This window comes from Psammomys obesus, unplaced genomic scaffold, assembly GCF_907164565.1.
Source record: "Psammomys obesus unplaced genomic scaffold, mPsaObe1.curated_primary_1811, whole genome shotgun sequence".
In the NCBI taxonomy this organism is placed as follows: domain Eukaryota; kingdom Metazoa; phylum Chordata; class Mammalia; order Rodentia; family Muridae; genus Psammomys; species Psammomys obesus.
Genome location: NW_026596149.1, coordinates 2,338,002 through 2,356,250, shown reverse-complemented (window position 1 = coordinate 2,356,250; position 18,249 = coordinate 2,338,002). Strand labels below are relative to the sequence as shown.

Sequence of the window (18,249 nt, the reverse complement as noted above, 5' to 3'; positions counted from 1 at the left end):
CATAAGATTCCCTGCATTCTTCCCAAAGTTTGGCTATAAATCTCAGCATCTTCTTTGATACCCTGCAGGGTAGAGTCTTCCAGAGGTCCTCTGTGGCAGGCTCCTGTCCTGTTCCCTGTTTTCTCCCTCTTCTGATGTCCATCCTTTTTGCCTTTCTGAATGAGGATTGAGCATCTTACCCAGAGTCCTCTTTCTTGATTAGTTTCTTTAGGTGTACAGATTTTAGTATGTTTATCCTATCTTACATGTCTAATATCCACTTATGAATGAGTATATACCCTACGTGTGTTTCTCAAGATGATCATTTCTAGATTCCACCATTTGCCTGCAAATTTCATGATTTCTTAGTATATATATTGATACTAAGAACTAAAATTAACCTAAAAACATCCATTTACAACAGTTTCAAGAATACAAGATAATTAGAAATAAGCTTAACACAATATGTAAGATTTCAGAACTGGAAACAACATATTGTTGGTGAGAATTAAAGACCTAAATGAATAGCTATATAACTACACTTATGGATTGTGCAGTTTAATGTAGGGTATAGTAATACACCCATCTTTTCAACATAAAATTGTTTCTAAAAATCTGTATTTTTAGAACATTGAGCATCTACAGTGTTTCAGGTAATTTTTGAGGCAGGGAAGTTGCTGTACCCTATCTGAAGAATTGCAAAGCAGAAGTAACTAAAATACCACAGCCCTAGTGTAGGGATTGACATACCATTTTATAACAGAATATGTAAATCCAAAATACTCACTTGATTCTTTTAAAGGCTTCACCATGATAAATCAGAAAAAAAGAGAAATTTTTTTTTTTATAAGTGATATTGTAATAAATAGGTAACTACTTGGAAAAAAACCCATAAAATTTCACCCCTGACTCACATAATGCACAAGTCATTTAATGAAAATAATATTCAACACAAGCTAATATCATCAGAGTTTAGAAAATGTAAGGACTGTCTCCCTGACTCCAGGGAAATATGCCAAAACAGAAAAGAAAACCAAAAATTGGGCTTTAAAAAGTTTAGTCGTCAAACACATTATTGACTCCAGTACTCACATTTCTGGCTCTCAACTGCCTGTACCTGCTCCAGCAAATTTCAGTGCTATTTTCTGGCCTCCTTGGGCACCTACACTCAGATACACCACCCCCCAACAAACAAATAATTTAAAATAAAAATAAAATATAAAAATGAGCAGAAAAAGTACAACTGGGTAGAAATATCTTGAAATATGTATTAGAAAAGGCTGCTGCTGAGTGTGGTGGCTCAGGCCTTCACTCCAGCACCCAGAAGGCAGAGGCAGGTGGGTCTCCATGAGTTAGAGGCCAGCCTGGTCTACAAAGTAAGTCCAGGACAGCCAGGGCTACACAGAAAAACCCTGTCTCAAAAAGCCAAACCAAACCGAAACAAAACAAACCAAAACAAACAAAACAAAACATGAAATGTTTATTTATGGGTTTATTTATTCATGAAAGTTTATTTATGGGTTGTATTGTAATTACATGCTTGGCTTTTAACAACTACCGAATTTTGCCTGGTTATTCAGCTGGCCAACATTTTCTCACCAATGCTTTAAAATGGGCCTTTAAAAAAATAATTGGAGATTCATATGCAACTGTAATAAGTAAGTATGAGAGTAAGTGCCAGACCTTCTGTTTTCCCCAATTTCCCCAATGGAAACATCTTGCAAAGTATCAATACTATGATATTCTAAGGCAAGTGAAGGAATGGACTCGCCAGGGACAGTGAGACAAGCAAGTAGAGAGGACACACTTCCTTCTTTCATCTGCTTTATATAGACGCTACCAACGGTGTGGCACATATTAAAGGCGTGTCTTTCCACCTCAGAAGACTAGATTAAAAATGAATTCTCTTACTTCTAATAATTTAATTAAGAAAAATTCCCTCTCAGGTGTAAGCAGATGCTTGGGTTTTAGTTGACTTCAGATGTAGTTAAATTGACAAGAATAGCCGTCATAATTGCTTTGTAAAAGTTGAACTATCTTACACAATACTAGTATACTGCACTAAACCACAGCGCATAATTCTTTTTATATGCAACAATTCTTCATTTATTACTGTTTGCCACTATCTCTGTTTAGATTTGTCATCATGGGGAAACTATTCTCATAAATTCATTGGGAAGTAATATTTTCTTTTCCAGAATAATTGTGAGAAGCAACAAATTTTTGCTAGAAATTTCTAGTAAAAACATCTAAACCTGGAGGTTTCTTGCAAATAAATTACTTAAGGTTTTGTTGGTGGTGGCTTATTCTGTTGTTGATATTGTTTTCTTTTCTTTTGTTTTATAAAACAGTGTTTCACTGTGTAACCCTGGCTGGGCAATTGGCTTGGACTTTTCTATCTAGAACAGAATTGAATCAAGTTCACAGAAAACTGCTTGCCCTTCAGTTTCTTCTTTCTTCTTCTTCCTCCTCCTCTACCTCCTTCCTTCCTCTTCCTCCTCCTGCTTTTGCAAGCAAGGATTTTTAAAATTTTTTCTTTATTTCTAAAACACAGTTGGAAATATACAAGCGTGATGGTTAGGTTTTTGTCAACTTGACCCAAGTTAGCTCCATCAACTGGGAAGAAGGAATGTCAGGAAAAGTGGACTGAGAAATTGCACCTCCTTCCCACCCCAGTCTGGCCTATAGGCAAGTGTATAGGGGCATTTCCTTGATTAATGATTGATGTGGAAGGGCCCAATCACTGTGGGTGGTTCCAACACCTGGGCAGGTGTTCTCAGGTCGTGTAAGAATTGTATAAGGTTGTATATGCAATCCATGAGGAACAATTGCCCATAGTTTCTTAGATGTGTGGCTTTCTACTGGAGCCTGGTCCATTCACTAGGAGCCACATTCTTAAACATAGCTGACTCTTCCTCTCCTGGTCGCTCAGCTCCTCACCAATGGATAGGACTTCACAAATACCCACCTTTTCTCTGCTAATATTTGTTCTGGCTTCAGGCTGTTCAAGACTTGTATATGCTATCACAACTATTGTGAATTCATTCATACAGCAGCCCTTTTGTTGCTGAGTCCTGAGGACAGTGTTTCCGTTGTTAGTCTGCCAGTAATTAATTAATTAATTAACTTTATATACAATCATAGCTTCCCTTTCCTCCTCTTCTTTTAGTCTCTTCCTTTCCCCTTTTCTCTCCTTATCGCCTCTTCTATTCTCCTCAGAGAAGGGAAGGTCTTCTATGGATATCAACCTGCTTTGGCATATCAAGTTGCGGTAAGACTAGGCACATCTTCTCCTATTGAGGCTAGGCAAGGCAGCCCAGTTAGGGGAAAGGGATCCAAAGGCAGGCAACAGAGTCAGAGACAGCCCCTGCTTCAGTTGTTAGGGGTCCCACATGAAGACCAAGATACACATCTGTTACATATGTGTAAGGGGCCTAGGTCCATCCCATCACGCTCTCTGGTTGGTGGTTCAGTCTCTGCAAACCTCTGCAGGCCCAGCTTAGTTGATTCTCTAGATTTTCTTGTGGTGTGCTTGACCTCTCTGGGTCCTTCAATCCTTCCTGTCCCCCTTCAAGAGTCCCTGAGCCTCTGTGCAGAGGCTGTGGGTCTCTGCATTTGTTTCCGTCAGTTGCTGGGTGAAGCCCCACTGATGACACTTACGCTAGGCCCCTGTCTACAAGTATAGCGGAATATCATTAACAGTGTCAGAGGTGTGCTCTCTCCTGGGATGGGTCTCAAGTTGGGCCAGGCATTGGTTGGCCATTCCCTCAATTCTGCTGCATTTTTATTCCTGCACATCTTGTAGGCAGGACAAATTGTGGGTCAAAGGTTTTGTGTCCCCATCCCTCCATTGCCCGGTTACAGGAGGTCATTTCAGGTCCATATCCCCTATTGCTAAGAGTCTTAGCTAGGGTCACTGTCATAGATTCCTGGGCGTTTCCACTGTCTTAGGTTTCTCACTTGTCCTAGAGCTGTCCTCCTAGCAATTCCAGGTCTCTCTCCCTCCATCCTCCCGCACTTGGTCCCTCCTCTTCCTCTCCCCACCCCCTTTCTCACCTTGTTTTTCTCAGTGAGACCTGAACATCCTTCCTTGGGCTATCCTTGTTACTTAGCGTGTTTGGGTCTGGAGATTGTAGCACAGTTATCCTGTAATTTATGGCTAGAATCCACTTATAAGCGAGGACACACCACGTGTCTTCCTGGGTCTGGCTTACCTCACTCAGACAATCTTTCCTAGTTCCATCCATTTGCCTGCAAATTTCATGATGCCTTTGTTTTAGCTGTATTCCTTTGTATAAATGAACCACATTTTCTTTATCCATTTTTCTGTTGAGGAACATCTAGGTTTTTTCCAGTTTCTGGCCATTGCAAATAAAGCTGCTATAAACACAATTGAACAAGAGTCCCATGGTAGGATGGAGCATTTTTTGGGTATATGCCCAGGAGTGGTTTAGCTGAGTCTTTGAGGAAGAGCTATTCCCAGTTTTCTGAAAAAACCTCCAAATTGATTTCCAACATGGTTGTACAAGCTCATCCACTGTCTGTTACACTCTTTCTGTCCATTCTTTTTTTTTTTTTTTTTTTTTTTGATGACTCCGGAGCCTTGGGAGGAGGGATATAGCACAGATGTACTGTTTTCTTAAGGGTTAATTTCTTATCTTAGTATCCCATTTCACCCCTCATTCTGGAGTTTTACTCATTTTTTTATAAAGTTGTTAGTCTTGGTAGAGATTTACCAATTGTTTTGATGTCTTTCAGGAACTCATCTCTTTGTTCATTTACTTTTATCATTTTTCTGTTTTTAGCTTTAATGATCTCTGCTATGGTCTTTAGTATTTGCTTCTTTCTATTGTTTGAGTCTATTTTGCTCTTTTTCTTATTTCTTGAGCTAGGCAGGTAATTGCTTTCTGACTCCTTTATTTGCTTTTGTAAGTCCTTAGTGCTATGTTAATTTCAGCACTACTTTATCTGTGTATTACATAGTTAGCATGTCTTTTTATTTTAATTTTAAAAATATACATCAATTCTGGAAGTATGCTTTTTAAAGGTAAAATATTTGGAGAGTCTCCTTTTTTATTTGGTTACTAAATTAGACTCATTATGGCTGGAGAACATGTTGAAAATGTTTTGAAAACGTTCAGATTTATGTTATGGCCTATAGTGATGACTCTGGACTCCACACTCTTGAGAATTTTATACTGAAGTTATGTAGTGTCTTGTACAGAACAGACTTTTGATGGCTTGTATTTTACATATCTTAGTTAAACTATATCCATGGCAATTTCTTATATCAGTTGAACCATTTGCTGAGAGTTTTTAATATTTTCCAATTATAATTGTGGGTTTATCTGTTTCATTGCTGAGTTCTTCAGCTCCACAAGCTCCTAATCCCTTTGTATGATGCTATCTTATATACCATATGCATTTTGGATCATTGTGTCTTGGCAGATTGATTTTTTAAAATCATGTTCCTTTACAGTAATTCTATTTTTTTACAGTCTACTTTGTCTGAAGTTAGCAAGTCAATCTTGTTTTGTTTTAAAATTGTTTACAGACTAGCTTTTTTATTTTTCTTTCTTTCTTGTATACAGCATACGGTTGAATTGTACTTTCTTAGCCTATTCTCTGTCTTTTGTTTGGTGTCCTTGGCTATTTACACTTATGAAAATTGTTAATAGAGCAGAGCCCATTCTCCCATTTTATTGTTTGTTTTCCTTTATTTCTTTTGGTTTTCATCCCATGGTTATTTTATTCACCACAGGTTACTGGAACATTTTTAAAGATTTTACTTATTTTTTAAACTTATTTTTAGTTTTTTTCTTCTTTAATGCAGCACTTGGTAAAGCTTCAGTATTGTCACAACAGACACTCATTTACATATAGAGTTTATTAGACCATCCAAGAGAAGTGAGACATGTGACTGTATCTGTCTAGTCTCCCTTTCTCTTTTAAAGAAAAACTGTTTTTGTAAACATGTTCTTTGTAGATGAAGGACAGAACATTAAATAGTATGACAATGTCTTATCCACTGTGAAAGCTGATCTCAGCAACTTGCAGAAGAGCCTGCAGTCATAGCCATCCTCACTTTTGCCTCTCATATACTCTTCTAATGTTCTCATCTTTCTGTCATCATTATTTCTGTGTGATAACTTCCTTTAAATAAGAAATGCTATTTGAATCTGTGTTTTAGCATAACAATTCATTCAAATTCCTGTCATTTTTCTCTGGCTAAGTGTTCCCCCCGACACTGGCGTTTTGTTGTCTGGAATTTAATTATAATGTGACCTACTGTAGGTTTTTAAAAGATATATTCTACTTTGCATTTTCTCAGTTTACTAAATGAATTTATGACTTTTACCAAATTTAGAATGCTATTAGCCATTATGTGGAAGGATACAAAATTAACATAAATCATTAGTCATCCTATATGTCAATGGAAAACATATTGAGAAAGAAATCAAAGAAACAATCTCATTCACAGTAACATTATCTCCTTAAATACCTTGGAATAAAACTAACCAAGGAGATGAAAGACTTCTACAATGAAAATGTTAAAACACTGAAGAAAGAAATTATGACAGTAAAAGAAGAGGATGACAGTAAAAAGCAGAGAGATTTCCTATGTTCACAGATTGGTTAACATTGTGAAATGGCCGTTTTGCCAAGAGCAATCTACAGAGTTAATGCAGTACACATCCAAATTCTAGCTCCAGTCTTCACAGTAATAAGAAAACAAAACCCAACATTAAAATTCATATGGAAGCACAAATGACTCTAGATAGTAAAAACAATTCTGAGAAAAGCAATACTTCTGGAGATATCACCATATCTGATTTCAAGTTATATTACAAAGCAATAGTAACAAAACAGCATCGTACAGGCATAAAGTAGACATATAGGTCAATGGAGTAGAACAGAGGACACAAATATAAGTCCATGAAACAACAACTCCACAATTTTTGACAAAGATGCAAAAGCACATATTGAAGAAAATAGCATCTTCAAAAAATAGTGTTGAGGAAACTGGATATCCAAAGAAGTGTAAAACTGGATCCACAAGACATAGGAAACAGCAACAAAACCAATTTAAGAAAAAAGTAAAGTTATACTATTTAATAGAAAATAACAGAAAGAGTTGAAATGAGTGTAAGACATATGAGGAGGTATTTGATTTCACTGATACTCAATAAAACAGGTTAAAGCCATAAACTCAAATATTATAAATACCAGACTGACTGGTTAAACATCAAATTGAAAATAATCTAAAAATACTAATTGTTTGCAAAGTTGGAAATCTGACAGACTTCCCTATGGCAATGGCAGCGCTGTACCCCAGTAGAGTTCATTTTGGAAGTTATTTAGTAAATACGAAATTAACATTAAATTATAATGGGAATACTCATACAGAATCCATGGTACCAGTGGAATCCTTCAGAATGTCTGTCGACTACAGGAAGAATGGCATCCGGAATCTTTCTGGAATAAGTACTCTGTCAACACCAACAAGAGTGGAAGAGAGGAGATGTCACCAGTGGCCTGAAGCCAGGACAGGTCCTGAGAGGCCTCAGTTGGGGTCCAGTTTGTATTCTCATTTTATACTCTAAAACCACAAGGTGAGGTGGGCAAGCAAGCAAGATTCTACAGAAGCGAATGTGGCAGTCGGCACGTTGTTAAGGACGATGACTCGTTGTTTCAGGTATTTCTCTAGGTCACTCTGTTCCAGGCAGCAAACAAAGTCAAGCTTGGCAAACAGTCAGGACAACCGGTGCTTTCTGTGACTAACTAAATCAATACATTTGTATCTAACGATTGCTCTTTTCTACTTTACTCTATTTCAGAATGATTCGGAGGGTGATTTAACAACGCAGAAGAGTCTCACAACATGAGGCAATGATTGCAAAATGTAAAAAAAAATGTTTTTTAATGATTGGATAAAAGCTATTAATGCAATAGCTGAATGTAATCAGCTCAAGGGGAGAAAACTGCATAGATCTGAAGAGCTCTGTATAGATCTGAGTAGATGTATAAAAAGTATTTGAGAAAAAGAACATTTGGTCTCCTGCTACATTTCACATACCCATTCTTGGGGTGAAAAAGTCTCCTCAGCCAGGAGTAAACCCTACAGCAAGTATCAAACTTGGTGGTGAGACACAAAAACTCAAATCAGTACAGGTCAAAACTCATCTGCTGCGTGAAGTGGAAGTTTCTGGTTTCTTTGGAAACTCAGTTGTGTCATGTGAATAAGTTTTTTGTTTTAGTCCCAAGTGTGGGATATGGGAGTGTTTTTCCACTGCGAAAACAGCCCACATGTTTTTGTCATGTGAGGGGTTTTGTGAGCTGGAAAGCATCCCTGTGTGGACCCTGAGAAGTGATAGACACTCACAGACAGTGAGACAATGCCTTTGCACTATTACACTTCGGGAATGGTTCCGTTTGGATCCTTCATTAATCTCTCAGAGAGAAACTCTCCAGAGACCGAATGCTGCGTTGGCAGTTTTGATGCATTGGAACTTGTGTTGTTTAGATGGAGTTTAGCTGATTTTACTGAGTCTGTCCGCTGCAGCTGCTGTGTGTTGCTGCTGCTGCTTTGCTGTTTAACTGGACTGCTGGCATCCTGACGACTGAGTTTGGTAATCCCCCCAAAACTCATCAACCTTTATCAGTAGGAAGTAGCTCTGAGAGGCCTACGGCTCCTGTCCTTACTAATCTCCTATGTAAGGCTGAGGTGTTGGAAGGGAGCTGGAGATGTTTAACAACCTTGAATAAAGTAGGTGTTTAAACATCTAACCTACACCTGTGTCTCCCATTCGCCTTAGTGACTTGAAGGTTTTGGCTGGTGCACTAGAGCATAAGGATTCAAGTCTAAGGACCAGTTTTGCAAAAATTAAACTGGTGTCCTACCAGGAGCTGCCTGACCAGGGATATCTCTTAGGAGGATAGAGGGAGGGGAACCAAGGAGAGACAGCACTAAAGCTCTGCAAGAGTCTCACTTCCAGCCTGCTGAACGTCTTACCGATGAGTCATCAGATTGTGAAAGTGAAAGCAGGTATGAGGCCGCAGGTGTATCTTCTCACATAGCGATGTGTAACAGTCCTGTCTCCTTAAAGAGAGAGGTGGGCTCTACACACTCACACTTAGTAGTAGTTACGGCTGGAATGTAAAGTGTTCCTCGTGGGCTCGTGCGTCTGAACCCTCGGGTCCTGGCTGTTGGCTCTGTTTTAAGAGGTGGCAGGAACTTGAGAAGAGCAGCTCTCACCCTTCCTAACACTGTGGCCCTTTACTCTAGTTCTTCACATGTGGAGACCCCCAACCAGAATATTATTTTGTTGCTACTTCATAACTGTAATTTTTGCAGCTCTTAGGGATTGAAATGTAAATATCTAATACATAAACCTCATGGGGCTCACGACCCACAGGTTGAGAAAAAACCCTTTAGGAGTCGGGTAGTGCTGAAAGAAGTGGAGGAGACAAGAGGATGGACTCACCATCACTCTCCTCCTTATTCCCTGGAGACAAGATCTCTCACTGAACCTCGAACTTAATGATTTTTAGCTGCATTGGCAGCCAGCCAACCCTACAACACTTTTGGCTCTACTTCCTACCCCAGCACTGGAGTTCCTGGCATACATGGAAACCCGAGGAACTCCGCCCCCACGTGAGCACAGCAAGTGCCTTACCCACTGCCTCATCTCTCTAGACCCAATACTTGGCCCTTTCTGCCTGAGCCCAACATGACACAGTCCATTAAGACATGGAATGTGGCTGGGTGTGGTGGTATACGGTGCTCTTTGTCCTTGGTAGGCTGAAACAGTAGGATCACAAGTTTTATGCCAGCCTGAGTAGATAGCAGATTCCTGCCTCAAAAACACAACAAGGAATAATGAAAAGAATAAAAAAAAGAGAGAGAAAGAAATATTCGAATGTTACATTCTTTCTTTTTTTTCCCAGTGGTGTATCAAGGAAAAGTTATTAGTGGATAAATGAATTGGAAAGGAAGAGGACCAAAACCATGAGTAGAGACGCCTTTACAAACTTATTATTAAATAGGATAACATATATCAAAGTATGGTCTAAAGATTCTCAGAGTCTCGAAAGCCATTTGGCATTCTATAAAATGTAAATCATTTCATAACAATAAAGTATTAATTACCTTAGATCTTTCCTAGCTCTCATGAGTAAACAGTGGGGATTTTTAGTGATTATATGAACAACATAATGTTACTTGCTTCAGCCTCTGTCCTTTTGGCCATATAATTAGATAGTACAGGTTGAGTAGGGCTACCAGCTGTCCAGGACTGCAGGAGACACACTGGACTGACCAGTGGGTGGAGACTCAGGGATTACAGCGACTGCCTGGAATACGGCGACTGGTCACTCACCACAGCACCACTGCCCGTTTGGACCTAGCACCACTCTTCTCAGAATTTTTGATCAGTGAGGTTTTGCTGAGATCATTGGAAACATCAGTTTTCCATCTGGACGGCCAAATACTTCCATATCGCACATAATAGGGCTGGGAGGACTTGAGGCGTGCGTTAAAAGGAATGCGGACATTGGGAAGTTTAGCTACAAGAATCCAGAGAGTCACTCAGCACTGTGTCTTCAGAATGGCACTGGGGCACAGCCCGCAAAATCAGAGTTGAAGCAAATGAAAGTCAGGTCAGGAGGGAGCTCAGTCAAGCTTCCTTTCTGATGGGGAACTCGCTCCTTTGTACACTTCAAGATAAATGAAAAATCTTTGCTTCGGAATTGTGGGAACATATAGAACTCTGTCCTGGGCTTCCCTCAAGCCCCATCCAGGGATAAAATTTATTCACTTGTAATTGTGGAGATATTAAGCTTCCACTAAAAGATGTGTATTAAAGATGAGGTCTGTAGAAAATAGATCCCATCATGGAGAAGATATTGGATCATGAGGACTTTGACATCATTGGACACTGACCATTGCATCAATGGACCCACACTGTAAGGACTCACAAGTGGTCAGCATTGTGAGGAAGTAATCAAAACTTCAAGGTTGACATTTTAGCTAGAGAAAAATGGGTCATGCTCCTAGGCACTATATTTTGTCCTGGGTCCCTCTGTTGGCCATTTCCTGCCACCTTGAGCTCTGTTCCACCTTTCCTCCCTCCCAGATGCTTTACCTCATCACAGGCTTAGAAACCATGGAACTAGAGGGCCACAGAAGGGAACCTTGGAAAGAAAGATAACACTTTCCTCCCTTGGTTTCTCAAGTATTTATCTTGTGACAATTCTCATATACCACATGTGACTGCCGACCTACGCTTACTGTATGGTGTTGGTTTGGGGAGTATTTTTATTTAGTTTTGTTTATTTAATCACTTTATAGCTGGATCACAACCTTTCCCTCGTCTCTTCCCAGTTCTGCGCTCTTGCCCTCCTCCCCATTCCTCCCTCTCCTCAGGGAAGGGGAGGCCCCCAAGGTACCAACCCACCCTGGCACCTCAGGTTACAGCAGGACTAAAGACATCCTATCCCACTGGGGCCAGACAAGGCAGTTTGGAGAAAAAGATCCAAAGGCAGCAGCAGAGTCAGGGACAGCCCTACTGCCATTGTTAGGGGCCCCCATGATGACTAGGCTGCAATCTGCTACATACGTGTAGGAGTCTAGGTGCAGCCCATGCAAACTCTTTGGTTGGTGGTTCAGTCTCTATGAGCCCCCACGGGCCCTTGTTAGTTTACTCTGTAGGTCTTCTTGTGTCCTTGACCCCTCCAATTCCCTCAAACCTTCCTCTCATTCTTCCACAAGATTCCTTACACTTGGCCTAGATGCAGAGGCTGTGGGTCTCTGCATCTGTTTCCATGAGCTGCTGGACGAAGCCTCTCAGAAGACAGTTATGCTAGGCTCCTGTCTGCAAATATCACAGAGTGTCATTAACAGTGTCAGGGGTTGGCTGTCTCCCACGGGGAGGATCTCAAGGTGGGCCAGGCATTGCTTTGCCACCCCCTCAATCTCTGCTCCATCTTTATCCCTACACTTCTTTAAAGACAAATTTTGGGTAGAAGGTTTTATGGGTGGGTTGGTGTCGCCCTTCTTCCATTCAAAGTTCCGCCTGGCTCCAGGAGGTGTCTACTTCAGTCTCCATATCCCTGCTGTTAGGGATCTCATCTAGGGTAACCACCCAAGACTCCTGGAGGCCTCCCCTGTCCCAGAGATGCTCCCCACAGATTTCCACTAACTCTCCCTGATCTCCCCATCCCCACTCTTCCTGCACCTCATCCCAGGCCCCCTTACCCTCACCACCCCTCCTCCCACATACCTCTCGCTCCATCTACTTCAGGTATCTATTTTATTTCCTCTTTAGAGTGAGAGTCAAGCAACCTCCCCCGTGCTCTCCTTGGCTTCTTTGGCTGTGTGGACTGTAGTATGGTTATCCTGTACTTTATGGCTAACATCCACTTATAAGTGAGTACATACCATATGTGTTTTTCTGGGTCTGGGTTACCTCACTCAGAATGTTTTTTTTCCCTAGTTCCATCCATGTATCTGCAAATTGCATGTCTTTATTTTTAATAACCGAGTAGTATTTTATTGTGTAAATGTACCACAATTTCTGTATCCATTCTTCAGTTAAGGGGCATCTAGGTTGTTTCCAGTTTCTGGCTGTTAAGAATAAAGCTACTATAAACATAGTTGAGCAAGTGTCCTTGCGGTACGGTGAAGCATCTTTTGGGTAGATGTCCAGGAGTGGTATTGCTGGGTCTTGAGGTAGAACTAGTCCCAATATTCTGAGAAACCTCCAGATTGATTTCCAAAGCGGTTGTACAAGTTTGTACTCCCACCAGCAATGGAGGAGTATCCTCCTTGCTTCACATCCTTGCCAGCATGTGCTGTCACTTGCGTTTTCAATCTTCACCATTCTGATGGGTGTAAGATGGAATCTCAGAGTCATTTTGATTTACATTTCTGTGATGACTAAGGATGTTGAATATTTCTTTAAATGTTTCTGTGTGCTGTTTTTAAATATGCATTTACTTTTTACATGAGACCCTTAATAGGCCAGAAAATATTTTGGCAAACAGTAACAGAAAATCACAGAACAGAAGCCTTTCAGTGAGAAATTAGATGTTTATAACACAAAGTCCAGTTTTACTTTCTTCCACTCCTTTTCAGTATACTCACTTCTACACTCTGGTTTATGGACAAACAAAGCATAGCCTGAAACAATAGTGCCAAAGATCTCAAAACTCATCTTTCTCTTATATTTATGGTTGTGAGCCTTTATATTTCAGGCTGAGCCATCTCTCCAGCCTGGAAGTCATCTTTCTCTAAAGCAGTGTCACTGCCTGAGGGAAATGGAGGAAAGCAGTAACCCATGGTGACCTTGAACCCAAGGATGAATTAAGCTCATGCTCCTACTGAGAACTCGAACCCAAAATAGCTCTGAGCATCCCAATCCTCTAGTGTTGTCTTGGGGTTTTTTGAGGCAGGCTCTTGCTGCTTGGCAACAAGCTTGGGACTCAACAAACTTCTAAACAACAAAATAAAATGGGATTGGTTCCCCTGTGAGCAATACAATAGCACCCGTTAAACACTTACAGTTTTTATAAAAGAAGAAAAGGGCACGGGTCTACACCAGTACAGGCACAAACTCACTGCTGAGGGCTGTGGCTCTTCTCGGTTGCTGCTGACAAACTAACAATATCACATTTACTTCACACCCAATAAAAATACTTTCTTTAATCACTATGTGTGTGTTTAGCTGTTTTTGGAAGCAGAGCCCAGACTTTGCTAGAAGGGCAGAGGAGACAGACTGTGAGAATATAAGAAATCCACAAATTATACTCGAAAGGGGGTGCTTTTTATATGCAGGTATTTAAAAGTAAAGGACCCCAAGTAACACATTTGCCAACATGTGGTGCTTGTGAATAGTGGGTCTCAGTGTTTCCCTCCTCGCCTGCGTTCCCAAGTTGGTTTCATAGAAGGCTTCATTGTAATCCAGGACCATTGTTTTGCATTAATTTCTATGACAAGGAACCCAAAACACAGGGTGCCCCTGGAGTAACAAAACAGAGTTAGGGAGACAGTCACAACTTGGCACAAGTGTGACAGGCTGTGGAAAAGCAAACGTTTCACTATGTGAAATGGCGTGGATTTCCTGGGAGCGACCTATTCTCCTGCAGACAGGGTCATATTCTTTCCAAGCACATTTCAGACCCAAGTCAAGCTGTGTTTTATTTTTTATTATAATAAACACAGTTTACTGTAACAAAGACATACTCGTGGTGTTCAGCTGACAGGCAGCACCGCACCACGCGCTGGTGGTGAGGGCGTGGGGGTGGGGAGTCAAGTGGTAAAAGACCAGCCGTCTGGAAAGCTCTCTTAAAAGGACATAAAAAGGCAGTGTTTTCTTACGGCACTAACACAGAATGCCAAAGTATCTAGCTGGCCTCTTTTCTTGTTGTCACTTACTGCGATTTGTAACTAAAGATAGAAAATCCTTCAGAATCCTGGACTCTCAAATTCCACTTTGCTTTTTAGATTTTCAGAATGAAGTGAAAATACTTTAAGTGCTGATCCTGTTTCTTACCCCAAGGTATACTTCCTGTTTATATATCCAACTTTCCTACAAACACAGCTGCTATAGCCATCCATACACTGAGGATTTTGATGAAGGAAAGAGAAATCTTTACAGCAATTGTTACCTGTGACATACCTAAAATATTCAGGTTAAATTAAAGTCAGGTTAAATTGAATTCAAATTCCTTAGGGGAAAAATATAAATCTTACCAAATCTTGAGTGGCTATTTTTTCACAATCCAATTCATATCTCAATCTGTCTCTACTGTCTATTAGCTGTAATAGAGAAAAATATGACATTTTGATTAAAGATAAGAACACAATACCTAAAATGTTTTCTGCAACAGAATCTAGTAAAAACACATTTTAATGTAGGAGCAAAATGGATCCCAACGTGATCAAAGAAAAAATTAATTTCCTACAGATTATAATGTTCTGATAACATAATTATATAATGAAGCTAATAAAACAAAGCCAATTTACTTACAACCTTTCTTGTCGCCCTAAGATGTGACCTCACGACGTACCAGTGAGTCAGTTCACCCTCCATAACTTTCTTCATGACATTTTCACTTGCGTCAGGTTTTGATGTGACGTTTATTTACATATCAAACCATTTATTTTGACTGAAAATTCTCCTTAAAAACACATTTTACCTGTGTCCTTAGGCAGCTTTTCTTTCTTTCTTTCTTTTTTTTTTTTTTTGATGAAACAATTGCTGTTCATGTTGGTAAAATTCAAACCTTAGTTTAGACCTTTGATCAACTAAATCAATTACTTGTACCTACTAATCTGCTGCAGATCTCTAGAGTCACCGTTCAGCACTTTATACTGTCCACTGTTTATACAAGTCACCTACCAAACTGTCACCTGGCTCAGTCCCCTTTCCCCTCTTCCCATTCCTCTTGATGAAACTCAAGTCTGCATCTAATGAGGTGTCTAGATTTCTTCAGGGACTCAGAAGGCATTCAACCCTTCGGCATGAGTGACCCTGTCCAGCGGGCCTGACCACTGTGACCTCTTCTTCCGTGCCCCCCGCTAGTGAAACCATACACCTTGTTCTTTAAGAAGTGGCTTCTCACTGACCTTAGGATTCCCCTCTGCCCCCCACCCCCACCCCACCTACCTCTGCTTCTTGGAAGAGGCTCTATGAGTTTCCGCAGCTGGCTTTGCTCTCCTTCCCACCTGTCTGTCCACAGACGCCATTGCTAGTCTGCAACTGTGGGGGTTACAGTGCTGCTGTAGGCGAGGGGGGCATGAAGCCCCAGAACACAAAATCACTTCAGGGAAGCCTGCTTAGCACAGGAAAACATGTGCCAACTCTGACCTATCAGTGTCAACTACAGCTCTTGAAACTAAATTGTATTTAACTCCAAGAACACTGTGTCCTGCAAAGCCAGACCTGGTTGTAACCTGACCCTAAACTTTGGTCCATGTGGCCACCATACTTTTGAAGTACGCCTTCTGTAATTGAAGATCAAAGATTTATATGTGTGTGTTCTCTTTTAGATTTCTTTAAAGTGTATTTTGTGTGTCGCTGTGCTGCTTGCATGTGTGTCTGCATCAAGTGCGCGCAGTGTACATAAGGCCGTCAGATCCTCTGCAACTGCACTTAGAGCTAGCTGGGTGGGAGGTGGGCACAGAGCCCGACTCTACAAGAGCAGCCAGCATTCTTGCCACGGAGCCATATCTCCAACACCAAGAACCATGCTTTTAATTTTACTAATTTAACCTAAAAATTGATAGTTTACTTACTGGGAAATACATCCACTTATTGAAATAATTTGGGGGCCTGACTCTGCCTTCTCATCTGTAAATTTTATGAACTCTAAATGCATCTTCACTCTACGTGTCACTATGGGAGTGCATTTCAGGGCCTCAGGCGTGGTCCCTAGCACAGGTGAGAAGACTACGCTGGGGAGGGGCACTGCCCAGAGAACTCTAAGCAGGCTGGCTCAACAACAGGGCTGTGCTCCTGAGCACCACACACCAGGGACTCTTGATACCGAAACTTCTCTTTAAATAAAGATCAATCTAGCAGAATAAGACAATTTGTTTTTGCCCAGACAAAGGAGCAACACCAACATGTGGACAGAGAAGAGACATGTTCTTCTTCTTATGCTTCCAAGCGAAGGGTGAAACTCACAGTCACTTAACCGTCCGTTCCTTACAACCAACAAGATAAATGCTCGTATGTCCCCAAATAAGTGAGTACCAACATGCCAATGGGCTTTTCCAGTGAGGATTCTTATCTATTATTAACCACTTTATTCTAGATAACGAGGAAATATGTTGTTAAAGCGACATAACAGGGAAATGGATAGGGCAACTTTTTCTACGTCTCAAGGCGCCCTGACGTGGTGCCATTTCACCGATGGTGCTGATATTTCAATTTAAAAGGAGTCATTTATCAATGTAAAAAATGTTCGTACCTTTTGAATAGTTCGCTGATCCTGGTCTGAAATCTCTTTGAGACATATTATTTCATCCTCTGTAAACAAAAGGAGAGAGAGACCAACCATGAAATTACATGCATAGGCCCCTGTATTCAAACTGCCTGCTTTAGGGCAGGCTTTAGAAGAACGGGCGGGCATGGTGCTCACACGTCCTAGCAGGATTGTGACCTTCACAAATGCCCTTGACATTCACAGCCTCCTTCCTGCTGTTAGGATGGCTGGTCAGATATGGAGTAAGAAGTAAGTTCAAGATCCAAGTGTGGCTGAGGGCTAAATGCTTTTCATCCGTACGAGCAGGAGGCACTTTTTGCTGTTAGTTACAGCCAACACAAAGTGCTTTAGCAGGTGGCCCTGTGTGACCACAACCTGAGAACATTCTGTCATGCCATATCAGAAGAGAGAGGGAGTCATGGTGGTGCGCCATCATCCTGCACTAAAAAGACACTAACATAATCTCATTTCACCAGTGTTCACACCCATGTTTTTCATCTTTGCTCTGCTTTCATACTGTAGATGACCAGAATATCATACAAAGAGAGGGGTGGGAGGAGAGAAAGAGAGAAATCACAAATATACAATAGTTAAATCTAAAAGCCACTTTAAAGCAATATACTTCTGGTGATGAAAATGCAATTTTTTAAATCGATGTTTGTGCTCCGAACAAAACAAAATCTACAGTTCCAAAAGGAAAATTTGCATGCAAAATTTGTATCAAAATTTGACTCTAAGTACTGCCTTCCAGCATTTTGCTTTGAAGAGCTAAGGCTGCTTCTCCACAGCATACCCCAAAATGTTCCCTTATATAGGTTATAGTTTAGGACATCGGCCTGTGAGAAAAATCAGCACACATGTCTCTTTACAGCACTTCTAAGTGAAGTAGAATAAATTGATTAGCACTTTCTTTCTTTTTTCTGTTCCTTTTTTTTTGCTAAAGTTAATGAACATTTTGTTTGTTTGTTTGTTTGTTTGTTTGTTTAAAAAAACCAAACACCCCTAGTTCACAAGGCAGGGCTCTATTGAGCTATTGCACAAATAGAGAGAAATCCTATGTTTCAGAGGCAAGTGGTTCTCTGTGAGATAGAGGCCATCCTGGTCTACAAAGAGAGTCCAGGACAGCGAAGTCTACACAGAGAAACCCTATTTAAAAAAATAAAAACAACACAAAAAAAGAAAGAAAGAGAGAGAGAGAGAGAGAGAGAGAGAGAGAGAGAGAGAAAGGAAGGAAGGAAGGAAGGAAGGAAGGAAGGAAGGAAGGAAGGAAGGAAGGAAGGA

The 18,249-nt window shown here is 40.7% G+C and overlaps 1 protein-coding gene across 1 annotated transcript in view; it reads right to left on the bottom strand.

Moving 5' to 3' along the window:
- CUNH10orf67 (chromosome unknown C10orf67 homolog) overlaps positions 1-18,249 on the bottom strand; it is a 109,513-nt gene that overhangs the window by 43,842 nt on the left and 47,422 nt on the right. The window contains exons 7-8 of the mRNA XM_055593911.1: positions 16,954-17,012; positions 14,732-14,797 (exon numbers count right to left, since the gene is read on the bottom strand). Coding sequence (XP_055449886.1) covers positions 14,732-14,797; positions 16,954-17,012 — 125 coding nt within the window. The remainder of the gene's footprint in view (positions 1-14,731; positions 14,798-16,953; positions 17,013-18,249) is intronic.